This window comes from Lepidochelys kempii, chromosome 9 (genome assembly GCF_965140265.1).
Source record: "Lepidochelys kempii isolate rLepKem1 chromosome 9, rLepKem1.hap2, whole genome shotgun sequence".
NCBI lineage: Eukaryota > Metazoa > Chordata > Testudines > Cheloniidae > Lepidochelys > Lepidochelys kempii.
In genome coordinates this window covers 11,380,126-11,407,492 of record NC_133264.1, presented here as the reverse complement: position 1 = coordinate 11,407,492, position 27,367 = coordinate 11,380,126, and the positions used below count along the sequence as shown (strand labels likewise).

The 27,367-nt window shown below is 41.2% G+C and overlaps 2 protein-coding genes across 6 annotated transcripts in view; one reads left to right on the top strand and one right to left on the bottom strand.

Moving 5' to 3' along the window:
- Positions 1 to 4,074, top strand: part of USP13 (ubiquitin specific peptidase 13) — an 80,432-nt gene extending 76,358 nt beyond the window's left edge. The window contains exon 21 of one of the 2 annotated variants that reach the window (XM_073359304.1): positions 2,793 to 4,074. In XM_073359304.1, coding sequence (XP_073215405.1) covers positions 2,793 to 2,802 — 10 coding nt within the window. In that variant the 3' untranslated portion in view covers positions 2,803 to 4,074. Of the gene's footprint in view, positions 1 to 7 lie in introns of both variants that reach the window. The other variant, XM_073359303.1, reaches the window with a different exon arrangement.
- The window catches only part of PEX5L (peroxisomal biogenesis factor 5 like), a 204,759-nt gene that overhangs the window by 17,642 nt on the left and 159,750 nt on the right, over positions 1 to 27,367 (bottom strand). For 2 of the 4 annotated variants that reach the window (XM_073359306.1, XM_073359308.1), the window contains 5 exons: positions 25,355 to 25,425; positions 23,872 to 24,069; positions 22,196 to 22,361; positions 21,664 to 21,821; positions 15,497 to 18,114 (listed from right to left, as the gene is read on the bottom strand). In XM_073359306.1, the coding sequence (XP_073215407.1) occupies positions 17,910 to 18,114; positions 21,664 to 21,821; positions 22,196 to 22,361; positions 23,872 to 24,069; positions 25,355 to 25,425 (798 nt within the window). In that variant the 3' untranslated portion in view covers positions 15,497 to 17,909. Of the gene's footprint in view, positions 1 to 15,496; positions 18,115 to 21,663; positions 21,822 to 22,195; positions 22,362 to 23,871; positions 24,070 to 25,354; positions 25,426 to 27,367 lie in introns of those variants that run through there. The other 2 variants (XM_073359305.1, XM_073359307.1) reach the window with 2 other exon arrangements.

Genomic DNA, 27,367 nt, shown 5'->3' with positions numbered 1-27,367 from the left:
ATTTCAGATGGGTGATCTACAATGACCTTAAAGTCTGTGCCTCAGAACGACCTCCCAGAGACCTGGGCTATATTTACTTCTACCGTAGGATACCAAGTTAGGCCTCAAATACGTTATTTGGCCTTAAGAAGCCATAAGCCTTTTTAATCCGCAAAAAAAAAAAAGTATAAAAAATTAAAAAAACAAACAAACCTTGGACTGCCAAAAAGCAAAGGAAAATATGGGATATTTATAGTTTATTTAAAAACACAGTCATTTGATGCCTTCTTAAGTGTTAGCAGGGAAATTTCTATTAGGTGGTGATGTACTATAGGATATTTTAAATTGATAACCATTAAAGGATACCTTAAAACCATGCAGATTACTAATGGAGTTTGCAACTAGCTCATGGAGAATATGCATTTGTTTCATAACTACACTACAACCCAATTACTGCCCTGTGGTTCAGCTATGTTCTCAGAAGACCTTTGGGGAATGTACATTTCTACGATAGTAGCTGCCCACTGCTTCCAACTGGAGAGTCCACACTGGTTCTGGATGTCACAGATTTGCCTTTGCTTCATGTATAGTTGGAGGGGGAGAAACTGTTTTCCATCACAGAACATGCCTCAGTCACGATATTATTTTCAGTACAATAAGGAATGACTTATATAGCTATGTATATTAGAATGTAATGATACAGAACGTTTTGTTTTGCCTCCTTGATGCTTGAAATCAAAACACACCAATGCAAAATTTGGAAGCTGTTAATCCCTTGTCAGTGCCCGCTGCATTATGCCAAATAGAAATGGTGGGTTTTATTTTATGTATTGAATGTGGGTTTTTTTAAACTCTTCTTGAAATCCTGTTATGTTTTTTAAATTATCCCAAGAGATTCAGGATTGCAAGTGGCTGAAGGAAACCAATATGCTGATTTAATAAGTAATGCTACCACTCAGGAGTAACAACCACCATTTTCCTCCAAAGGCATTAAAAAAGAGGAGCAATGTCCCTTTAATTGTTGCAAAGAATTTTGTGCTCATACCAGCTGAAACCGGCTCCGTGACAAAGTGCTTGCAGTACAATTCTGCTTTTTGCCAAAGGTTGTTTAATTATTTAAGTTTCTTCCATGGATGGAGGAAATTGCTTGGTAAAATTGCTGATTTATTGATTTTTTTTTTAATTTATAACATATCAACTTTCTAGAAACTTGCAAACACATTGATAATTTGATCTGCACAATGCTCCCCTTATACATGGGCTTCTGGGGTTTTTTGGCCACTTTTTGTCCCATTTCCTCCCCTCCCCCGTATTGTTTCCTTATTTCAATTTGAGTCATAAACAAGAAGGGGCCTGTGTGTGAGGGCGGGGTGTTAAATTGTTGTTGCTGAATAGTTCTGTTTTAGAAAAAATTACAATGGTGAATGTGTAATCTTTTATGTTTCCAAAAAAACAAAGTTCACAATATGTTGGCTTCTGCTGAGAGACCGTTGGTAAAATTGCCTCTTATAATATTACTGATCCCTCAGAATAAGTTGGAACAGTCAAAAGAATCCATGCAGAGTGCAGGAGAGGCAGGGAGTTGTAATTATGTCTTCTCTGCATTTAATGTCTGCAAGTTTAATAGCAAAATGCAGGCAATTGTACAACCAAAGGGAACCTGAATTTAAAGATTCTGGTTACAACTAGGGCCTCTTTTTAAAGTCTGACTAAAAACTGTTCCCGTAATGTAACAAAGCCTGGTATAGATCACTAAGCATGGTAATATAGGCCTAGTTTTCCTTATCAGTATTTGATCTGAAAAGTGGTACTAGATGTAGAGAGAAATTCTAGTTCAATAATTCTGTAGTAGTGTATTTGATGCCTAATCACTGGGAAAGCTTCCTCTATTTAACACCCTTCCAGGCACACTAGAATGGTGGTGTACCACATTAGAAGTGGCTCCCATAAGATTAGTCTGCCTTGTCATTCTTAAGTAGTTCATTGTAGACAAAATAAAAATTGCCAGCAAATCTACTTGTTCCTACAGTATTTTAGCTATTTGTGTCTTTCACTAGCAGTTGCCTATTCTGAAAATTGAATCAGGAAAGTATGCAGTGGCACATCCTATATTTAAAGTGAAGAAGCTGAACTTTCAGATAGTTTTAATTTTTTTATTTTTGCTTTTGGCAGTAAAAAAGGAAAAGATCACTTTCATACCCAGTTATATTTCAAAGAAGTGCAACAACAGCTTTCTCCTCTGCTTCATGAACTTAAAGGGCTATTTATAAACTGGAAAGGTCTGGTATGCATAACCTTTTTATTTAGAGACCTTGGCTAAGTTACAGATCATGGGGTCTTTACCATGCTCATTGTTAAACTGGAAACATGGCAAAGCTCCTAGGAATAAGGATGGAGCATGAACTCTCACAAACCATTTACTTGTATATAGAGATATCTAAAACTGGAACAACCGTGTGTGTGATATTAATAAAATATCAGACACACTTAAAAATCTAGCAGGTGAGAAGCTGGAAAGTGATAGTTAAAAGAAAAAAATTAGCTGGCTGTAATAGGTGTATTTTTAGTGTCTGCATTTCTGAAATCCTTTTAGTGCAAGTATTGTTCAGCCCTTTGTGCTGCGTACACTACAAGTGGGCAAAAGTGCAGGGTGCAATAAAGGGGAAAGGCTGAATGACCTTTCATGAAAATACAGCATTTGAAAATACCTTGAAGTTCTCCAGCTGTTTGTGCATTTTGTCCCCTCATCAGTTTTCTCCTTCAAATTTTCAATTTACTGTAAATTCTTTTTTTCTTCTCTTTTTTCTTCAAAGATATGACTAAAGGTGAACAGTGACATTGGTACCTTAGGATGCAATCATCTGACTCTGGAACCTAGAGTGAGAGGTACACCTGTTTGATCCATTTAAGCCCTGATCTAGAAAAGCACTTAAGCGTATGATAAGTTTCAAGAAGGTGGGTAGTCCTATTGATGTCAATATGGCTACTCCCTATGCTTAAGTACCTTGCTGGATCAGGGCAATAGTGAGTGACTTGACCAATGGGTGATGGGAGGACTTGTGGTTCAGCTGGATTCCAGTAACTGTTTCAAGTTGTTGGTTTTTTTTATTTGTGTTGTGAGCTTCTTGGGAGTAAAGGTTGAGAAAAAGAATCACTTTGGCCCAGATCCTTAAAGGTGTTTGAATTCCTAACTCCCGTTGATATCAATGGGATTAAGGTCACTAAATGCCTTTGAACTAAAAATGCCAGTTATTGAATCAGCTGAATACCATGAATCAAGAGGCACAAAGTAAACAGCTGTTTTATTGTTAGAGCTAATCATAAATTTCTGAATTATGAAACTTTTGGGAGGAAGGGGAAGTGTTTGACAATTCCCCCCCTCTTTTTTAAATCCTGCTTTATTTCTAATGGAGTCTAGAACCCACTGTGATTCATGGTGTCCTCTCTCCAAAGCAGAAGTAGAATGTGGTTCTTAAAATCCTTTTATCTTGCTGGTTAAAATGTAATTAGGATATAATCTTAATTAAAAAATAATAAAGCCTTCAGCCAGTCTGGGAGTCTTTGGACCTGATTCTCCTTTCCCTTCTACCAGTTCCACACTGGAGTACCTCTGCTGAGTTATTCCTGATTTACACTAGTGTAAATGAAATCTGAATCAGGCCCTGTTTCGTAGGAACTTTCAACTTCATGGAGGTGCAGTAAAACTTGTGACATGGATGCATTAGGTCTTCATTGTAGCTTTTAGAAACAGACATCCAGCTAATATCTTTGTTTTCCATCCCTGTGGCAGTCATCTCTGTTTTCTTTGCTATCTGACTTCAGATGCATTGAACGACTATGCAAAACATGTTGTAACTGGAAATGCCTTTTTATTCCCCTCCCATTCCCAGCCCCCCCTCATTAATGGATCAGATCAATTTCTGATTCCTGCCACATCTTTTGAGGTTTTCTGTTGTGTACTGGAAGTGTTTGTAATAGTTTATTTTGCACCATTCAGCATTGTTTGCTTGAAGCACTGGTAACATTTTGGAGAGTATTTGTTTGAGATAAGAAGGGATATGAATGAAATATTGTTGCAATTGTTTTAAATTAAAAAATATTCTCACATCTTGGGGATCATGTTGTCTTTTTTGCCTCTTTCTTTTCTTTGAAATCTCAAGTTAACTGAGCAGTTTTTGGTGGTGTGAGTTCGCACAGTTGTGAACCTTGTGATATTTGGTGTTTTCCTTAAAGCCCCAACAACTAGAGCAGAGGAGGTACATGAGAATTTCCACTCTCAACTAAAAAAAGAAAAGAAGGAAAAAGGTAATTTCTAGCCTTGATAGTTGCAGAGAAAAGATTGAAAACCTGAACCTAGGGCTCCCTAAAGATTCAAAAAGCAAACAAGTAGAACCTAAAATGTATTATTTTTAAAAAAACTGACTATTTTTAAGCCACTCTTATGATTTTTAGAGACCTGACCTGATTTTTGAATGCTTGGGGCTGGCAATACTGATCTGTGCAAGCTCCCTCCATTCATACATAGGTTTCTACTGTGTTCTTCTAGGTTAGGCCTTTGTAAATGTTTGTCTGTAACCTCTCAAATCCCATCTTTAGATATTAGACCTGCTTTTCATCAAATTACACATGCTTTTTGGGGGGCTTCTGATGCTCAATATGGGGCTAGGCCATAAAAAGACGCACTGCAGGAGGAAATAGCATTCCAAAGATGACTCTGACATGGCTTTCTCTACAGAAGCATAGGGGTTGAGGGCAAATTAGGGCACGGACATGGCCAGTGGGTCTATAATTCTGTGGACAGATTGGCCATAGCCCCTTAAGTATGTGAGGAGTGCAGGATGGCTGCCATTACTATAAAAAGAAGGATGGTTCAGGGGTTAGGGTGCTAGTCTGGTAATTTGAAGACCTGGGCTCAGTTCTCTGATCTATCACAGATTTCTTGTGTTACCCTGGACAAATCCCACTGGCCATGTCTATGCTACTTCCAATGTGGACAGAGGGATTTTTTTTCTGTCAGTGTGGTTAATCTATCTCTCTGGGATGGTAGCTAGAGCTAGATGGACAGAATAATTATTTTGTCAGTCCAGCTGTCTATATGCTGGGGGTTAGGTTGACCTAACTACAGTCCTCAGGGTGCAAACTTTTTCACAGCCTTGAGCAACATAGCTATTTGATTTAATTTTTAAGTGTAGACCCAGACCAGAGTCACTCTGTGCCTCAGTTCCCCATCTGTAAAATGGGATCATAGCACTTTGCCTTTCACAAGGATGTTGTGAGGATAAATACGTTAATGCCTCCTGCAGCGATTAGAATCCGAAATCTGAGTAGCTGAGAAAGGATGTAACAAGACCTTGATCCGTGCTTTTAAAGTATTAGAGGGGGTAAGGACACATCCTGAGCATTTCATAAAAGTGATACAGCGGTTGCTGTGGTGATGGCACAAGGTATTTTAACCTCTAGAAATAAACCACTGATTCCTTTGTTATGGTCGGGTTTTGGTGTTGGGAGGAGACAACTGGGACACAAACAGAGATCTTGTTTTTTGACAGCCTGGCTAACAAAGAGCAAAAGGTTTGACATACATAACTATGGTCCACACAGGGCCTTACTGAGTATACCTTATACAGCATTGGAATTTGGGCGTGTGATGAGGTGTGTAAACTCCAGCCTGGCAGTGACAGGGTTAAGGGGAGCCGGAGAACCCTATTAGCCTATTATGTGGCACCTAGAGGGGAGAAAGATTAGACCCACGTGGAGAGAACCAAACCTGGTAGTTCATGTAAAGGAAGGACTGCAAGGCCAATACGGGGCTGAGAGAAGAGAGCATCAAGGGGCTTATCCCTGGGTCTGCCCTGAAGGGAGAATCAGCAACAGGGATGGATTCCAGGCAGCTGCCAGAAAGCCTAGGAGCCACCCCGAGAAAGCTCCTCAGCAACAGACTGGGAAAAGCCGCAGGGAGAGACGAAACTTCAGGGAGGGAGGACTGGAGAGCACAGCTCCGTGACAGACTCCTGCAAACAGGCAAAGGTAGGAAGCAGCCCAGGAAATCAGCGAGGGATCATAAGAAACAGGCCCTAACAGTTTATCAGAGGGGCCTTGGGCTGGAACCCAGAGGAGTGGGCAGGCTGGGGTTCCCCTACTGGAGGGGAGCTGTAGGCCCTGGGGGTAAAGGGGCCGCGCCTAGAGGTGCCAGATATCTAGTTTTCGACCAGAACACCCTGTCAAAAATGGACCCTGGCGGTTCCGGTCAGTACCACTGACGGAGCCATTAAAAGTCCAGTCAGCAGTGCAGCAGGGCTAAGGCAGGCTCCTTGCCTGCCCTGGCTCCGTGCGGCTCCTGGAAGCGGCCAGCACAGGGGGAAATCAGGGAGGCTCCGCAGTCCCCCCCCCCTCAAGTGTCAGCTCCGCAGCTCCCATTGGCTGGGAACTGCAGCCAATGGGAGCTGTGGGGGTGGTGCCTACAGGTGCAGGCAGCTTGCAGAGACCCCTGGCCCCTTCGCCTGGGACAGTGATTCTCAAATTTTTGTACTGGTGACCCCTTTTACACGGCAAGCCTCTAAGAGTGACCCCCCCCTTATAAATTAAAAACACTTTTTATATTTAACACTGTTATAAATGGTGGAGGTGAAGCAGCATTTGGGATGGAGGCTGACAGCTCGCGACCCCCCTATGTAATAAACTCATGACCCCTGAGGGGTCCCGACCCCCAGTTTGAGAACCCCGGCCTAGGAGCTGGACATGCCAGCCGCCTCCGGGAGCCACCTGAGGCAAGTGCCACCTGGAGCCCGCACTGCAAACCCCCTCTCACACCCTAACTCCCACCCATATCCCACACCCCCTCCTGCACCCCAACCCTTTACCTCAACCCGGAGCCCCCACCTGCACCCAAACTCCCTCCCGGAGCCCGCACCCCACGCTCCCTCCTGCACCCCAAACACCTCATCTCTGGCCCCATCCCAGAGCCTGCACCCCCACCTGGAGCGTCAACCCCTCCTGCACCCCAACATTCTGCCCCAGCTCAGAGCTCCTGCACCCTGAACCCCTCATTTCTGGCCCCACCCTGGGGCCCGCACTGCCAGCTGGAGCCCTCACTCCCTCCTGCACCTTAACACCCTGCCCCAGCCTGGTGAAAGTGAGTGAGGGTGGGGGAGAGCAAGCGACGGAGGGAGGGTGGGGATGGAGGGAGGCTAGGCGGGGCCTTGGAGAAGGGGCAGGAGTGGCGCTTCGGGGCATGGGTGGAGCAAGGGTGTTCGGTTTTGTGTGATTAGAAAGTTGGCCCCCTAACTGAACCCAGACCAGGAATGAAGGCCTGGTACATTATCACTAAGATGCTGGAGTTTTAGTCTGGACTTTTTTACCCTGAAAGGGGTGAGGCTCTAAGCCAGAGGGCTGAGTTGCAAGAAGGAACAGACCACCAAGTTTTCCGAGCAACTGGCGATGGGGCATTAGACAGAATTCCATCTAGACTGAAGTCCTGACTTTGACAGTGTCTGGTATACGATGCTTCAGACCAAGGTGCAAGAAACTAGTAGCAGGCAATTGTGAAATAACCTTTCCTTAAGGATAGTTTCTTTTTAACACCCAGTCACTTAGGGCCGGATTTTTACAAGAGCTCAGCATGTCAGGAGCTGAGCATTTCTGAAAATCTGGTTCCAAATGTGGGTTGCTGGGGGCTTGAAAATCTGACTCTTATTGGGTGATTTATGCCCCAAACTATGAATGGTTTTTATATTCTTTAATTATAACAGTTATGTTAGCCTGTCTAATATAACTGCAAATGGAATTGCAACAAGAGAAAATTATTTAAATTCCTAGATGCAGGTTTCTTTGATAAATAGCAAAGTAAAAAAGTAATAGAGAATGCTATGGCTGCTGAGATTAAATGATGGCACTGCTGAAGTAACTGGTCAGTTAAATAAAAAACAGGCCATAGCTTCCTATTGGAGCAAAAAGGCTAAAAGAAAAGAATCAATTTGTTATTCAAACCGTAACGTATTTCAGTATTGGTTGGGCATATGTTGGAGGAGAAGTTGGTGCTGTGTGGAAGGAAATATGGTTTAGGTGCCTTATGGCATAACATTTTATTTAGTGGCCTTAACTCATGAAAAAGAGATTTGTTAGAGAAGTTAACACGGCTCCAGTGAAGCAATGTTAGTTAAATGACGACAATGCCCCTCACTTCTGTTGTGGAACCTGTAACATGGAGTGGCTAAAGGAAGCTACAGCCTGTGACTTGGTTCACTTGGCTTCCTGTAAATGCACTTTGTTAGAGGGCTCTGTAACCATAAACACAGTGTGGCTTCAATTTTTACATTTTAGGGCTAAACCTGTAAGTCTACTGGGATTTCTGCCTGAATAAGGACTGTAGAATCCAGCCCTTAGTTCCTTCATGACAAGTGTCTTTAACATGTGACTCATCCAAACTTTGGCTGAAATAGGTGGGTGGCTGTATTAATGTCAGTTCTAATTCTCACCCCATTGCAGATCATGTTTTGTTCCTGTTTACATTGTTACAAACATATATTCCATCCCTTATCTAATTTTAGTGTTCACAGTGCCATGTAGTGGTTGTGCTGTGAGGATGCATCGCTGTGATCTTTATTCAGTGTCAAATGTATTCTCCAACAACCGTTTGCTCGGTTCACATCAAGGCTAAATCCTGAGGTCACTAGTCTGGCAAACTCCCATTGGAGTCTATGACAGTTTGCTTGAGTGAAAACATAGGAAAAACTGATTATCTCCAGAATGAGGTTCATGTTCTTTATGGCTTTTCCCTTCAGATCATAGGCTTCTCAGTGCTACCATGCACTGAGCAATTTACAGTGTACAAGGAAAAAGGAAAAGCCTTCCCAAAGCTTTCTCTGCATATTATTATGATGACAATCAGTTGTTAATTTCACAAACAGGGACATTTTGAAGAACAGAATTCTGAAATCTGAATTCCCCGCATCTGTATTCTACAGTTTGTTTGACAAGTTTATTCTAAATATATAGGCATCTTCCTTGTGGAAGACTTTTAATCACTAAAACCCCTACCGATTTCTTTTCCAAAGATCCTGTGACATAATATTCTTAATTCTTTAGAGTTTCCTGAAGATACAATTTCCATGATTCCAATAAAAACTCAGAGAATATTTCAATACACCTGCAATTCTGAGGGGACAGAAAATGCCTCACAGCAGATGCTCGGCTGGTGTAAATGTCATTGTTCTATTAACTTCAGAGGAGCTAATAACAGTTTACATGAGCTGAGGATCTGCCCCCTAAGCAGATGTGGCCCAATTCCCCTGTTACTTAAAATGGCCCTGCACTAGTTAGTTCCATGGACTTTAACGGAGTTACTCCTGATTTACAGCAAGGAAAATGGGGAGGAGAATCAGGCCCTTTATCTTTATTTTAATTATATTTACAGTTGCATTGTAAGTATTAAGGGTTTCCTGTTTTAAAGCATTGTTCATTTGTGTTTCGTTTTGTTTTTCTAACCTTATGGGAGCTGGTCGAAAGGCTACTGAATCAGTTGGAGAAACTCCCATTGACTTCAATGGACTTTGGATCAGATCTGTGATGAACAAAACAACCTTGTCTTGTCTGAACTTTAAGCACAGAAACACATCTCTGCTTTCAAATAGCTAGGAATGAAAACCTCAGATTTAAAAGAAAAAAAAAGTCATTTATGAATCTGCTCTGAGAAGTAAGTTCCCCATTTAATTTTAAGCAGTAACAACCAAAGCCCATCTTCAACTGCACAAGAAATCTGTCAAGTATTTGAAGCCACAGACAAAGTTTATTTTAAAACATATTTAAAAATTGCACAATTATAAATACAATTTAATATGTGGAAAAGAATCACAGGAAGGCATGCTTCCAACACAGTACAAAAATACTACATTAACTGTGGTGCTCTGCAAATTGAAATCTATAAGCTTAATAAATTAAACACATCAATATACATACAGTTCATTTTTAAGGAAGCAGTTTATTTTAAAGAGCAGTGCAAGAGAACATCAAACTGAAGCATCAGTAAACTACAGCTCTGTGTTTTAATATTTATTCATGGCTAGTAATGCACTGAGTATACAGAGGCAAAGTTACCTATTGTGAGAGACTAACCTGTCACCCCATAGTTATATATAGACACAGATTGCTCAGTCTAGGTCGATTTGAAACAGAATGTAAATATTCAAATATAGGGTTAAATTCGGCCTTAGTTCACACCTTTGCATCCTTAGGCCCCAATCCTTCTAAGGCTTACATGTGTACTTAACCATGGGTCTACAATGTAGAAAGTTGAGTATGCATATAAGTCTTTGCTGGATCATGGCATTTGTGAAGTCATTGTGGTTGTCCAGGTGTAACTATGAACAGACCTTATAATCTCTTCTTTCCTGTCTGCCGTAAATTGGCTTAAAAATAAAGCCAAAACCTGGTGCAAGATGTAAGGACTTTTAAAAAACAGTATGCAGCATATGGCAGAAGCAGCATAGAATGTCTTTCAGAACAATATATTTTTAGTTTAGTCTAGATATGTTGTACTCAGATATATAAAATATATATATATATAAACATTTTGATTTTTCTAAATTTACAATAGAGTACTGATATTAAAAAGGCTGCTAACTTAAGGATATTCTTCTGCCAATGTAAATGACAAATTCTGCAAAAGAGGTGGGGAGCGGGGGCAGGGGAGATCAAAGCATATGAAGGTCTTCACCTGGCAAGCTCGCTCAGTGGGACTGCTTGCATGTGAGAGCTTTTGGAGGATCAGGGCCTACTTTAGTAAACTTCAGATTCCTTCTGATTCTTCCTCCATCCCCTCTCCCCCAGCAGTTATTGCTATTCTGTGTTCAGACCCTGTAATCTTCCTCCTTTTTAATGTTGTCACATGTTCTTTTTTCATATTGTCCATATGTGATCAGCTAACTAAGAAGGTAACTAACTTGCATTTCTTCTAGAATGTTTTCTCTGAGAGCATGCAGCTCTCTGTCCCCAATATATTTTCTCTTTTCAATGAAAAAGAGAGTAGAAGAGGGCTATAATAAGATATTTTATTTCCAGCCTAGATGTTATTTGAAGAGTAGTTAATACTGTACGGTGTATCCATGTGACTCGTTTATATCTTATAAACATTTCTTAAATGGACCTGGAGTGAGATTGCTCCAGGACTACTTTATGGTCCAATCTAGTTCTCATTGGCTCCAATGGGGATTGGACTGGGACCTTAGTTCTCGACATCTCTATTGTGGCTGCCAGTCAGGCAGTCAGTCAGTGCCAGTTGTATTGTGGTATGGATATCCGTGTACTATGAATGGTAGTAAGATCACCTATCTAATCAGTCAGTGTTAGTCACTGTCTTTCTGTGTGACATATAGGCCCAGTTTTTCCAAAGGGGCCATTATTTCTGAGTGCCCAGCCTTGAGGTTTGAGTTTTCAGTAATGCTGAGTGCCCACAACTTTGGTTGAAGTCAATGGCAGCTGCAGAAACTCTGTACCTCTGAAATTCAGGGCCTATGTCTCTCAAACTGGGTGCCTGAAAATTAACTTCCACGGATTTAAGTGGCTACATTTGAAAATTATGGCCACAATAGCAGTAAGCCATGATGGTTTGAGATGGTTCTGGGAATCAGATGCTCTGGTTTAGTGGCATCTGTTCTAAGTCTGTCAAGAAAAGCTTAAAATCTGAATCTGAAAATCCAAACTGCCAGTTTTCGAGAGGGGTAGGCCATCCCCCAGTCTCACGGTTCTTTAACACTTGTAAAGATCAATATCTCAAAGACGCAGCTGCAAAAACCTTATTCCAAGGATTTCTACAATTAATATAATAAATATTAAAAGCAAATGTGAAATCTACAGTGCAAAGTAAGCTATAAGGATGGGATTTTCAAAAATGGTCAGCATTGGTCTAATTCTGCCCCCACTTATGTCAACAGTAAATCTCCCACTTTAGAGCTGGACTAATACTTTTTAAAATCCCATTTAAAATAGCCCATTACATAAATTAATAGTTAAAAATCACCTGTGTTTGAGCTTTAATCATGCAGTCTGTAAATTTACATTCAAATTATGTATCTTGCATGCTTTGGGTTAATATTTTGGTATGTTCATATGTGAATACTGTTCCATGCAATATTTTTGTACCTGAGGCTACGCATTTCTTTAAAAGAAAATAAATTCACATTTTTACAAACCTTTTATCTAACAGCATCGTAAGAAAACACTATTAATTAAGACACAGAGAGATCTGTTTGAAACCTCAATTTAATTTTTAAGTGGACATAAAAATAGTTTCTTGACGGGGAGAGAGGATAAAAGAAACAGGGAAAAATGGGGTTGGTTCAGAAACAAGTGTTAATAACTTTTTACATAAAATACTATGTTTGCATTTCTACTGGGAAAGGGCATCCACTGAAGATAACTGCACATCAACTTGAGTACACAAGAGACCCTGTTCAAATTGTTTTGGAGTCATTGCAATGTATAGACATAACTAGAAAGGAGCCCCTTACTCTCACTGAGTAATTGTACTCCACAATATTCCTATTGACTCCAATGGGGCTACTCATGGCGTAACATAGGATGAGCAAGGGTATCACAATCCAGCCCTGGATCAGTACCTGAATACATGCACTAGATCTGATCCTGCAAAATAGTGTGCACCCTTGACTCCCACTGAAGACAACAGGATTTGAGGGTGTTCAGCACCTTGTCAGAGCAGATCTGGCGTAAGGTCACCAATACCCTAAAGCAGGGGTTCTCAACCTTTTCTATCCGAGGACCCCCAACATGCTATAAAAACTCCATGGGCACCTGTGCCACAACAACTGTTTTTCTGCATCTAAAAGCTAGGGCCAGCATTAGGGGGTAGGAAGCTGGGCAATTGCCCAGTGCCCCATTCCACAGGGGGCCCTAGAAAGCTAAGTTGCTCGGGCTTCAGCTTCAGCCCTGGGAGGCAGGACTTGGAGCCCCAGGCTTCAGCCCCAGGTGGTGGGGGCTTTGGATTTCTGCCCTGGGCCCCAGCAGGTCTAATGCCAGTCCTGCTTTGCAGACCCCCTGAAACCTGCTCACGGCCCCCCAGTGGACCCCAGACTCTGTTTGAGAACCACTGCCCCAAGGGCTCTGCAACCGGGAATGTGGTTTAAATGACATGAAATACACATTATATAATACTCCAAACCTTAGAATAAATTAATTACCTAGCTAGGTAACAAATCTCTTTTGGAGAAACAGGAGAGTAATGAGAATGGAAAGCAGGAAAGTGAGATTAAGAAAAACCAAAGAAGCAGTGCCATTTTGGCTCAGATGCCAGTTTCTTGACCCTGTCCCTAAGGTGTCTTAGGTTGCCTTTTCCATCTGCTGAGAGAGGCAATGGTCACAGTGTGAAATTGCTATTTTGTGTTGCAGCTGAGCTCACTGCACACTCAACAATTATTTTTAGCTTTCTCAGAATTGACCCAACTGTTGAACTGCCCCACAACAGACCAAATAGGCAGCATGATAACAGAATACTCTGCACTCCTAGTGCTTTTTTTCTGGAGAGAGCACAAAGGTGGATGAGAATTATGTCCCCCTTTTCACAGCAGGGGGTAAATGAGGGACCCAAGGAGGCTGTGATTTGCCTAAACTCTGTGGATATTTCTGCATATCTTTTCCCCCCATTCCCTTTCTTACTCTTTATTTGATCTCTCATATGTTTTCTGTGGAGCTTCCCTTTGTTTTCTGGTAGTTCCAGTTTCCCCCTCTATTTTCCTACTCACCATGTTCTGTGGTATTAAGGCCCAAATACAAAATCTGAGTAAACAGCCTGAATTTTCTTTGTGTCCCTTCCCCCAAACACTCTATTGGCAGGGCATGGGGCGCCAATTCTACTGCTCTGTGGCTACTACTACAATCCATGTGCTGTGACAGCATTTATTCCTGCTTCAATTTACCCCCAACACCTACACAGTTTTGGACAGTGGATCTATGCAGTTGGTCATCCACTGGCCATACGCAACTGGAGACCATTCATGGGGTTGAGCCTCTTAGAAGCAGCTCAGTGGGCCATTCAGTTCCCTTAGCTGGTCACTCAGTAGCCTATAACCCCCATGTACGGCAGAACTGCAGTGCTTCTGCTAATTTGGGGTCCTTACGTGCCTATGGGAGGCAGGTTTGGTTTCTCTAGATTTGTGCATGCAAGTCTCTTCAATGTCAATTGTGTGTGTATATAAACAGGGGAATACAGATTTGAGCTATGTCTCCCCTGTTAAATCAGTAGACATCTGCTTTTCCTCCTCCTTTTTCGGTGGTGGTGATCATGGGGTGTACCCAGGACCCTATATTTAAAAACAAACTAATAAAGTAGCCACTCTACTAATACATGGTCCAAAACCAGAGGTATTGTGAACTACTGTCAGTCTTGAAAATCAACCTTGTCATTTTATCTGTGAAAATTCAAGCAGTTTAACTGTTGTTTTGGATGGCATAAAAATAAAACTTTAGCAGGGCTAGATTTACCAGATTTGTAGTAATATAATTATCCGCACAGAGATGTTCTGAAAGAACTTGTGTGATGGGAGAGCAAAAAGCTAGATCTGAGCTTTTATGCCTTTGCTCTGTTGCCTCTATCCAGAGCTGCCTCCTTCCTTTCTTACCACCCAAAAAACCCCACACTTTCCAGATTTCAGTTGCAGGACACCCGCTGCTCTGCCTCATTGATAGCTGAGAATTGTCATCATACATCACTGTCAAAGCAAAAGAGCAAACTGTTGTCAGCTGATATGAATATAGCAAGCCTGCTTCAGCTAAAATGAAATTTCCCAGCCAGCATTTCGTATTCACCGCTTAAAGGAAAACTGCAGTTGTCAGTTGTTATACCCTTATTTATTTACAAATACCTGCCCCTGTTTCAGCATTTCTCCATTCTGTGGTGCGCCTCTGTGTGGGGCTGTTATTTTAATGATACATTCTTAACTGATGATTTTTAGTCACTGACTTTGTGATTACAATATCAGATAATGATCTCACTGCACATGAAGCAGTGGGGACTGTTGTCTGGCTTGTTGGAAAAGGTGTGTGCCCCTTTAAGGGCTAGAAACCCAGCCAGTTATTTTCAGCTGCTGCCACAGATCAGGTCAGCTAACTTACCCCCTCCCCACAGTGACTCAAAGAGGTGGGGGACTATATAGGTCCTCGCCAGTGCAAGAAAAGGCCTCTTTTATCTGAACCAAGCAGAGGAGGAGCACCTACCCTCCCACTCATGGAAGTAGTGAAATACTGGGTTTTGTCAGGATCCCCTGTGGGCATTGCACTAGTCACTCCTTTCTCAGGTGGGTGTCTGCAAAGGAATTTGCCCCTCACTCCCAGATGGGCCAAGGTGAAGTGTATTTTTCACCTTTCCTATAGCACAGTGGTACCCCAACTTTTCCTCTCACCCCCCACTTACCAATAATGGAATGTGTCCACGCTCCCCAGGTCAGGAGCAGGGGTGGGGCCAAAGCGGAACTGGGGGCAGAGCAGGGCAGGGTGGTGCTCCCTCCCCCCACCCGTGGTACCTGGCCAGAGCCCTGCCACCCCCCAGATGTTCCTCGGTGCCCCTCTAGGGGGCACACCCCCCAGTTTGTGGACCACTGCCACTGCAGGTTCAGGGGGGCTTAGCTGAGCAAACATGAAAGGAGAATGGTGTTACAACTCATTTTGTAAACATTGGGCAGATGTCCAGTGCAAGTATTCTATAGGGAAGGGATACAGTGGTGAGATAAAATGGCTTGGTCAGGGATTTAAAGGAGGTATTCCTTAAAGGAGTAGAAACAGGGTGGGGGTTTCAGGGCTCTTATGACTGGTACGTCAGGGAGCTCTCCGCCTTCATAGCCTCCCCCCACCCTCATTCGAGGTGTGTGGGGGGAATGGCGAGGTCCCAGCAGCAGCTTGGGTGGGGACCAGGATGGGTAAGGGGCAGGGCTGATGGAAACCCTGTGGGGTATATATTGAAATGTTTATGGAATCACCTGCACTGTACACTTTTATCTGCGGGGTATTCCCAGACATTCAAGAATAAAATTGTGCCCTAATTAAACCACATCCAATGTCCACCTTCTGGCATAGCTAAACAAGGTGTTTTCCTTTAAGTGGTTGCTCAAAATAAGAGACAATTGCAAGAAAATTTTTATTTGTACTAATGAAGTAGACTCCTTGCCCTACAATCTGTGCAGTGGCTTTTTTGATACAGCTCTTTGGGAGCGGGGGGAGGGTAAAATGTCATTTAAAGGGACTGTGTTAGTTTTTCCGCTTTCACCTGCAATAGCTACCTTGTCCTGTCCATTCCTAAACACAAACCAACGCAGTATATCTTTAATGTAAAAATGTTTTTCACTATTTAGAGAAAGTACTAAAAGAAAACCCCCCAAACCCTAAACCACAGTACTTGAAAATTAACTCTGTACAACTCTATAGATCTGTCTTGGGTGGATGGATTCCCTTTGTGCTATACATGTGCATTGTACCCAACCCCTAATATGTGCTGAAAAACTCATTCTGAAGTCAGAGTTGAAGGTGCTCAGTACTTCATAGGAAGCATTTGGAACCATGTAGGTGCAGGCTTTATTTTAGGAGCTTTAAACACTACTGAAAACTAAGGTCTTGATTCTGCAACCATTGAGGTCAATCAGAGTTTTGCCATTGATTTCAGTGAGAGCAGGATCAACCTCTATAGCCCCTGTCCTGCAGTCCTTATTCAGGCAAATCTTTTCACTTCAGTGGAAGTTTTCCCCCAGAGTATGGTCTGTAGACATCTGCTCCTAAACAGATTCTTCTTTAGTTTCTGTGGAAAGCTGAAGGAAGAGATTCATTTTTTTTCTAAGATGACATTTACCTCCAATTAATCTGTATTTTTGTGTGTGTGTGAAACTACTGGTACATGCATAATAAATATTCTATTCACTTGAGATTATAACTGATACCCTATTTGCATTTTTAACACTAGGATTTGGAAAGCTCTCTATCTAGTGTCAAGAAGTTATATTTGGTCCTTTATGCCAACAAGGCTATATATATATATATCTCATTAAATCTTTTGTTCCTACTTTAAAAATAAATAAAAGCACAGCATACATTTACAAAAGATTAAAGTGCTTACGCACATACACAGGCCTGAAACCTACCAGGACCTCCACATAGGCAGAATCCTGCTCTTTGCAGGATTGGGGCCGTAATTGGTACAAACAACAAAAATTCTAATACAAATTACTGCTTCTGCTTACAAAGCTCATCCCTCTAGTAAATAAAGGGCCTAACCCTGTAAATCTTCCATGTGCAGAATTCCTCCTGAATTCCATCTCTGAGGGCCTGTGAATTAGGTCCAAAAGTAAAATTGAAACAAGGTACCTTTACAAACAAAGCCCTCATTGATTGCAAGCTAATATATTCACCACAAAATATATCTACCGTACATGTACCTCCTGTCAGAGCTATGTGGAAGTAGGACTTTGAAGAGAATGGCCAACAAACAAACAAAAGTATAGGGACTCCACATTGTAGGGGCATGCAGTGTCAATTTAGTGCAATGAGCAATAAGGTTCCTTGGATGTGCTGCTTCCCACTCTAACGTGCAACAAGGATTATTAGGTTTTGTCTTAAATGTATTTTCTCTGTATAGGTGTGAGTGTATATATATATGCATATCTTGCATGGGATGAAGGTTCTTCGGGTATGACTGCTTCATCTAGGTCAGGTCTTTGTCAGATTAGCTGCTGTTCATTTTAATCCTTGATTTGAGTTCAATAGTATTTACAAAGTTTTGTGCTTTTGAAGATTTCCAGGAATTGGCTGATGTCTGGTAGAACTTCCCCTAGTGTTCTACGGCCCAGGATCTTTTGGAAAGTGTCCGTAATCATTTTGAAACTGGTAATGAAAGAGTTTTGCATTTCCTAATACATCTTCGTGACGTGGCTGCTTTTTTTTTACGGTTCTAGATTAAAAGCTCTTAACAGAACATCCAGATCACCCAAATTAGCGGCTTGAAATAGTTCTGGCTGGTCCATCATAGACAGAGCAATTCTGAGAGCTGCCCAGATATTGCCTGAAATTTCCGGCTGGGGAACCTGCTGTTGATTCCTGCTCTTTCTTTGCAAACTGAGAGCAGTGAGAAAATTGCTGACAGCCTCTCTGTGTGGGGAGGAAAGAAAGGCAACATCCACATATTACAACATAATCTCTTTTGTTTAAAAAATAAAGTATATTTTGTCTTCCTTCTAAGGCATTACGGTAAAATCAAACACATTATCTGACAACATGGGAGACCACGATCTCTTTGTAGTATTCTTGCTTGATCTGCCTTTAACAATTCCGGACAAAAGTGTTGCTGCAAGACTTCATTGTTATGTATCAAAAAGGCTCCACTTGTATAGTGATGCAGAGATGAACCTACTCAAGTGCCTGGGGAAATTCTCCTTAGTGTGGTTATGAATTCCATTATACACGTGCCTTGTTATCTTAATTGTATTGTTGACACTTGGGACTCTTTTTACACAGACCTGGATTTTACCCTTGATTCACACAGAGAAGCTGATCCGTGTATGAAATGTGTATTGAGCCACAGACTTACAGGAAATGGGTTTATGGAGAGAGACCATCTTGTCTTATGATCTGATAGGCATGTATGGATGGTCCAGTTGTTTGAGAACTGACTTGGGAGACCCAAGACTCTGCTCCATCACAGATTTTCTGGGTGAGTCACTTAGTCTCTCTGGACCTCAGATGCCCTTCTGTAAAATGAGATAATAGCACTTCCTCCCTTCACAAGGGAGTTGTGAGGATAAATACTTTATGACTGTGAGGTGCTTGGAGACTGTGCTGATGGGGGCCATATAAAACCCTAAGATAGAAGCAAACAAGGCTGGCTGCTGGCACACCAGTCCAGTGGCTAGGCATTTTGATGGCAAGTGTGGAAAATGAGCCACTAAAGGGGAAAACCCCCACTTTCAAATAAACCAAGTGCCTGGAATATGCATTTAATGGTAAATGGGTATGTGGGACTTTATTTCCAGGAAATACACCAAACTGTTTGGCTTCCTCCTGGAATAATTACAAAAAGGAACTTAGTAGACCTAAAGGCTCAAAAACCAGAAGACAAACAAATAGAACCCAACGTGTCTTTTTTTTTTTTAATCTGATTTTTTTTGGCATCTGACTCATGATTTTTGAATGGTTGGTTTGGCAACATACTGAAGCTCTGTGAGTTTTGCCTTTGAACATACTCCAGGATCTGGCCCGAAATCACTGTTTTGAAAGCTGTCTGCACTGAGTGTGTAGGTGTTATAGAAAATTAGGTACTGTACCATTCTGTTAAGACATCCCTTCCCTAGTAAGGGCTTGTCTAGATGGGGAGTTATTCTGGAGTAATTATTCCTGATTAACTGCATGTGTGGATGTTCTTATTCTGGAATAAGAGAGCCTTATTCCAAATTAGAGAAATCCATTTTGGAATTAGGTACTATTATTCTGGAATAAGAGTGTCCACATATGGAGTTACTCAGGAATAGTTAATCCCCTTAAAATTCACACCCTACTTTATTCTGGTTTAATTTTCATGTATAAACAAGACTTAAAACTAACATGTAGATTGAACCATTTCAAGTGGGCATCTGCATTTCTTTGTTTTTTTTTTAATTTCATCTTTGTGGGTAGAGGAATAGTGTTGCTAGCCATTGGAATCACCCAGTTTGCCAGCTTGATACAGCATGTTATGTCTCATTAGTGATGAAAAATGTAGTAATTATAATAAATGTTTACTTCACATTTTGTTCAGTTTGGGCAATGCAAATCAATAGTCATTTTAATTTTCACTTTCATATTCACGGTGCTGCATTATTAGTGTTTCACACATTGCAAAGAAACATTTAATGTTTTAAAATCAACTGTTTTCATTTGATTTTTTTAATTACAGAAATATTTCTATTGATTTTAAGTTTCATGGCAGATAAAATCACTTGCACTGCTTTGAAATTCTCAACTGATACTTAGTGCTTTTCATCCATAGATTGCAAAACACTCTGCAAAGGAGGGTAAGTAATGTTGTTCTCATTTTAAATGGTAAAATGAGTCTGAGAGATCAAGGGATTTGCCCAAGGAAACACAGAAGCTCAGTGGAAGAGCCAGAAATGACCTCAGGAGAGCTGGTCAAAATTTTTCCATTAAAGTTTTTCCAATGGAAATTTCCTTTCTGACAAGTAGCCATTTTCAAGTGAAATGTCAGTTTTTGATTAATAGTTTCTACTTTCTGCAACTGAAGAATATTTTTTCCCCAAACTTTCATTTTTCTTTTTTACAAAAACTCCAAAAAAGTCAGAGAAAAATTTAGATGAAAAAATTTTTCATTTTTGTTGAAATTATTCATGGGGAACTTTTTCCCGCAATCAGCTCTGAAACCAAGGTCTCCTGACTCCCAGCCCAGTGCTCTGTCTTTGTTGCCTTATAACATTTGTTCTGACAAATTGAGATATTTGGATCGTAAGCCCTGATTCAGCAAAGCACTTAAGCACATGCCTAACTTTAAGCACATGATTAGTCCCATTGAGTCTTCTTTAGCAAAGCTTTTGACACGGTCTCCCACAGTATTCTTGCCAGCAAGTTAAAGAAGTATGGGCTGGATGAATGGACTATAAGGTGGATAGAAAGTTGGCCAGATTGTCGGGCTCAACGGGTAGTGATCAATGGCTCCATGTCTAGTTGGCAGCCGGTATCAAGTGGAGTACCCCAAGGGTCGGTCCTCGGGCCGATTTTGTTCAATATCTTCATAAATGATCTGGAGGATGGTATGGATTGCACCCTCAGGAAGTTTGCAGATGACACTAAACTGGGAGGAGAGGTAGGGACGTTCCCCTCTATTCAACATTGGTGAGGCCTCATCTGGAGTACTGTGTCCAGTTTTGGGCCCCACACTACAAGAAGGATGTGGAAAAATTGGAAAGAGTCCAGCGGAGGGCAACAAAAATGATTAGGGGACTGGAACACATGACTTATGAGGAGAGGCTGAGGGAACTGGGATTGTTTAGTCTGTGGAAGAGAAGAATGAGGGGGGATTTGACAGCTGCTTTCAACTATCTGAAAGGGGGTTCCAAAGAGGATTGATCTAGACTGTTCTCAGTGGTAGCTGATGACAGAACAAGGAGTAATGGTCTCAAGTTGCAGTGGGGGAAGTTAGGTTGGATATTAGGAATAACTTTTTCACTAGGAGGGTGGTGAAACACTAGAATGCGTTACCTAGGGAGGTGGTGGAATCTCCTTCCTTAGATATTTTTAAGGTCAGGCTTGACAAAGCCCTGGCTGGGATGATTTAGTTGGGTATTGGTCCTGCTTTGAGCAGGGGGTTGGACTAGATGACCTCCTGAGGTCCCTTCCAACCCTGATATTCTATGATTCTATGTGCTTAAGTACCTTGCTGAACTGGGGCCTTAACTTTTTATAACATACTCTTCAATTGTTTTATTATATTGTACTGTCAATTGGCAGAAATGGTGGCTCATTAAGATATATTCATATATATTATCCCATCTTCCAAAATGCTTTACATTCATCCAAACATTATAACAATATCTTAAATTAAACAAAGATCAGAATACATGTTATAGACTTTTAACTCAAAAATAATTTTTCAGTTTTTAGAAGCCCACCTTACTTTTGGCTTTAAATGTTGATATTCTTTTCATAACTCACCTGTAGGCTCCTAGGTTGATGCAGCTTATTCCCAAATTGTATCTGGACCTAATGAAGCCTGGCTGAATTTCTAATGCTCTAGTATAAGCCTCCACAGCTTCCTCACTTCGATCCCCATTTGCCAAGGTTGCTCCAAGGCGGTTCCATAATGAATAGTCCTGATAACAAAATGAGAGTTTTCTACTATTGGTTTAAGACAGAAGGATATGAGACCTTCCCCGGCCCTCGAAAGTAATGAACAGTCCAGAAAATACTTGTACCCGCTGTTAATTGGTGTGGAATGTGAGGATCTGACTCATGATTCTAGACAACTTCATAAAATTACTCCAATGAATCCGTGTGCAGCCAAAAATTGGACATGCATAAATCTGTTTCTCATTAGGGCTCTCTTGCAATTAACATTTCTATTTCAGGTATTAAAATTTTAATGGCTGAAGAGACATCTCATTAATACTGGTCAGCTTCAAGTTGGAAAGGAAGAGAGTGGCTTGTAAAATGATACTTTTTTTTAATGCAAAATCATAATAGGTACCTCTGGCCGAACAGTTAAGGCAGCATTAAATGCGTCTATTGCTCTGTTAAATTCTCTGTTCAGATGGAAGAGCACTCCAAGTCCTGTTTGCAAGTCTGGGTCTATCATCTCACCATTCTGGTGAGCTGCCTCCAGGTACAATTCCTTTACTTCTTCAAGTAATGAACTAGAAAAGGGTGAAAAATAACACCACGCTGCATCTTACAGTTCTTTGTAAATGCTGCACCATCTACTGCACAGCCAGCAATTCAAGTCTTTATACTCCTCTAAAACATGTGCAAATAGACATCTTCAGTGCAATTGTTGTAATGACTTATTCCAACTCTGGTTGAGAACTGGCCATTAGAGTTCAAAGGTTTACTGTCACTAAGCCAAAGAGCTGCTGAAAACTCAAGCATATCTAAAATATGGGCTATAAGAGCTGTTGAAGCTGTATCAATTCTCTCTGGCACCCTAAAAAATGGATTAGGGGCTTCTCTCAAGGTTAAAGCAAGGAAACCAGGTTGGCAAAAATGGTGGTCAATCCTCAAGAGTCTTAGATAAAGATTTTGAAATCTACAGCCAAGATTTCAAAGACAGATGCCAAAATTTAGATTCCTAAATTCACAGACTTTGGATTAAGCCCAATATAACACACTTCATCATTCAACAGAAGTTCCCTATTTTATTGTTGCTCAGTCAAAATGATCTTGCTAGCACAAGGCTTGTTGATAATAATAAACATAACGCCCCATTTCAAAATGGCATTAAATGGAATCTTCCCAGCATTTTGGGTCTATGAAGCAGTTGCTGAAGGTATTTAAAAAGTTCAGAAATAGATACGTCTCACCACCAATGTAAGTGGAAATCTAATGTTTAGATCGACTACCAAAATAACAATAGGAACTGGTGGTAAAGGGAAAGTTTACCTTCTACTGCTGCACAACTTCTAAATGTTCTGAATGGACTATGTGCTTGTGTGTGTTCGCACGGATACTATACCATATTTAAAAAAGATTTTCCTGATCCAATGATTTAATCACTTTAACTGCAATTGTTTTTCTTACTCTTTCTGGACAGTAATGTGGAGAATATCATACTATCTATAAATCAGTGATACAGCCTCACCTGGAATACTGTGTGCGGTACTGGTCACCCCATCTCAAAAAAAGATATTGCAAGATTAGAGGGGTTCAAAGAAGGGCTCTGATCAAGGGTCTGGAAAAACTCTCTGATGAAGAGAGATTTAAAAGATTGGGATTGTTTAGGAAGACACTGGGGAGTCACTGTGGCCATGAATTTAGCAAGATTCCCCAAGAGGGATTGGACATTTATGTGGATATCAAGAACACCCAGCGTTATAATTTAATGATAAATTTTGTTGAAGGGATAGTAAATCTCATGCTTCAGGGCTTAAACTAATCTCCAACTATTAGAGACCAGAATGAGACCCAATAAGGGGAAGACTATCCCACGATGCTTACTGGAGGACTCTTACACTTTCCTCTGAAGCAACTGGTACTGGCCACTGTCAGAGACAGGATAATGGACTAGATGGACCTTGGGTCTTATGTTCCTATCTAACTTAAAAATATCTGAGCAGTGCACTGTACATTTGAGAAACTTCATTGAAATCAATGGAAGTTAGAAGCCGAGAATCTGGGCCTAACTTCTTCAGGATGCTAATCCAGGTTTACCTTTCTTTTGATGGCTCAGACATTCTCCTGGTAAGTGCTGGAGACCCTCTTTTGCTCTTCATTATATACTTGTATTTTGGGTTTTGCTTTATCCAGTTTCTTAACGCTTCACAGGCTTCCTGTTGATGGCCAGTATTAGTGTAGCTCACAGCCAAGGCCATCAGAGCTTTTAAGTTGTTTGGCTGCAGCTGCAAGCACCTAAACAGAGAAGAAAAATATCTTACTTTCATTTAGCAAAATGCAGTGCATCAATTCTTCCAACTCAGGGCCTGATCCTGCAACCCTTACTCATAAAAGTAGTGCTAGTGGCTTCCTTGGGACTGCTTGTGTGCGTAAAGAACCACTCACATTAGTAAGGACAGCAGGATCTTGGAGCAGGGACCTTGCCTTGTTTGTGTGTGTTATGTGCCATCTGTGCCTACGGTGTTATATAAATAAAAAGCTAATACTCCCCACACTTTCTGTTATCAGCAGGGCATAGCAAATGTGGGAGGAAGCCTTTTTTTAATAGCACCTGCCTAATAAACAAATAGAAGATTTTTGAGTACTCTAGAAGTGGGCAGTTGTAGAAAGCATTTGGCTATGTAAAAAGATATTTTGAAGATTGAAACCAAAGCCCATCCTTTTCAATAGAACTGCTGGGCCAGATTCTGCCTTCCGCTACACCTTTGTAAAGCCAGAGTCAGCCCATGAACTTCCATAGGCTTTCTCCAGCTTTACACCACCATAATGCACAGGAGAATCTGGTCCACTGTATCTGTGAGTAGCATTGTTGTACGTTTCAACCTATCAGGGACAAACTTTTTCAGGGAATCCTTTGGATTTCTGTGCAGGTAAGGAAAAGATTACATTACATATAAATGAGTTACAATAATTGAAGTATCCTTAGGTAAATTGGCTTGAATGTTAACATAGCTAATGCAATTAAGTTTGGAGTGTATACTCGGCTACGAGTGGAAACGGAATATAGTGCAGCAACACTCACTACAGATAAAGGCAGAATAATAACACTGATATTTAGGAATAGGCATTTACTTAACAGGTGTAGCATGCTCATTAAATTCCCATCAACCTAGCAATGTTCTCCATCAATTAGTATTCAGTGGTTGAGAGGAGCCTCATCCAATTAAGAAAACATTTTCATTAAGACAGAAACCCTTTAGAAAATATATCAAGTGTCTAGAATATTGAAAAGACATTTTATTTGCATTGTGCCTAATTCAGGTTTGTTGTGACACATAGGTTTTCTTTTGTGTTTCCATTTAGTTAATTAAATATAATATTTAATATTGCCATTAACTCCATAGGAATGCAAAATCATGCTATGGAGACTAGAGGTAGCACATCTCTTCTGTATGCCACTCATTCCCCCCCCCCCCAATTAAATATAAAAGGTCAGAACACAAGTGTGAGATGACATACGCACAGGCATCCATTAACTAATATTGATGGGATTCATTATTTTTCAAATATCTTCATCTACCTTTGGAGGGCGACAATAGCTCCCTGCTCATTTTCATTCTCTGCCTGTGTTATACCAAGAAACTGCCAGGCCTGCAAAATAATAATTGTTGTTTTATGATATGTCCCCAAGTGCAATTGGAATCACAGAGCAATCTCCCTATGGCTTGCTTAAATAAATGGACACATATAGACAGCAGCATGTATCCAACACTGGCCTAACTACAGTACTTCTATTGCCAATACACCAACAGTACAAACCAAAGTGATTCTGGATATCTTTAGGCCACGTTTATCCATGTGAAGTTCCCATTGAAGTCAATGGTGATTCTACACTGTCAGATCCCATACTGTTTTCTCACAGCTGAGTTATTGCACATTCTAAATGGCTTTTATCTGAAAATGCGGAAGAAAATAGTTTCACCCCTACAATGTGAGGGAGATTCGACACCATCATTTTGTTGCATCAGGCACATACAGCAGTAGACACAGCAGGACTCAGACGCACATACACAACCACTCCTGTTGATTTTAGGTGCAGTGGCCTGTGCATATCTGAAGACAGACTTTACAGTATTATGTTGAATCCCACTCTTTCTTTTCCACTGGTTTCAGTGAAGCTATAGCATGTTATGCCAGCTGAGGATCTGGTCCTCTAATATTTTGCCCCATAAACCCTGGCACAATGAAAGGAATGCCCTTCTCCCCAAAAAGTCATAGCTTTTAAGTACTGTGATGTGGTGTACTCTCCATGCCAGCCCTGGAAGAGCTGAATTAAGAGGGGTGGTCCCAATTAGCCAATTAAGCTGCAAATGCATAAGATTTAGGCTGTGGGGAGGGAGCTAATTACAAGGAAGCTCATTTCTGAAGGAACAGGTGGGACTTCTATAAAGCCAGGAGGCTGGAAGCAACATGGGAGAGTGCAGGGAGGAAGTCTGCAATCTCTCCCCCTGAGGTAAGGGAGAAGGATGGGGCATAGGAACCTGGGAAGAACCTTAGTAGGCCTGAGAGAGGGGAGTCTAACTAGGAAGGCTGAAGAATGAAAAGCTTGGAGAAGCACAGTAGAAATAGTCCATGGGTGAGAGCAGTAAGGTTAGTGTAGCTGCAGACCTTAACTGCTTGCTATAGGGCCCTGGACTGGAACCCACTGCAGAGGACGGGTCTGGGTTCCCCTATCATCCCCTGCAGAATGGGATTGCTAGTGGCAGTGAATGGGAAGACTGCCCGAGTCACTGTGGGAGTGATGTAGTCAGTGCAGTGGGTGAGGATGCCAGTGGAGAAGGACTCTGAAAAAACTTGCCCGAAAGGGGAAAACAGAGAGTGACTTGGCCGGAGGGCTGAGTCACGAGGTGGCCATATTGTGAGAAGAAAGGGGGCACTGAATTGGGCGAAGCTAATCGCCAGAAGGATGCGCCACACAGCAATGAGTAGACCACCTTGTGACAGATATACAGGCTGAAATTGTGCTTGTAACACAGCCTTTAATGCAAATAATAAACGTTCAGTGGGCCTATTAAATTCTTGACATTCCATTATCTTTATGATTTCTACGTATGACATACCACAAATACTGCAGTACAGTAAACATCAGTATTTTCACGGCACCCGTGGTAAGTGGCTTATTTCTGCTTCATGTTGCTCCTCAGACAGTTTCATGTAAATTGCATCATGTCAGTCAGGTAATTGTGAAATCCTTTCTCTTGCTGGCCTATAGGACTCGGTCTTTGGCTCCTCCTTTCTTCACACCTGATTTCTAGGCTATTTTTTGTTGCTTCCACATCCCACACATCAATTTCAGCTCTAACATTCAAATAATTCACACTGCCTTTTAACATTAGATACCCGAAACACACAGCAGATGGAGCACATGCAGCCTTACAAATATATTACAGTCCTAGCTTTTGCTGTATGCTAGTATCAACTACAATTAACTTTCTCTGCCATATCTCAGAACCTTCCATTTCCTTACCTATTAGCCAGTATTCCTATGTGTTTCTGAGATTATTGTTTACAAATAAAAATGCTGTAATGTTTG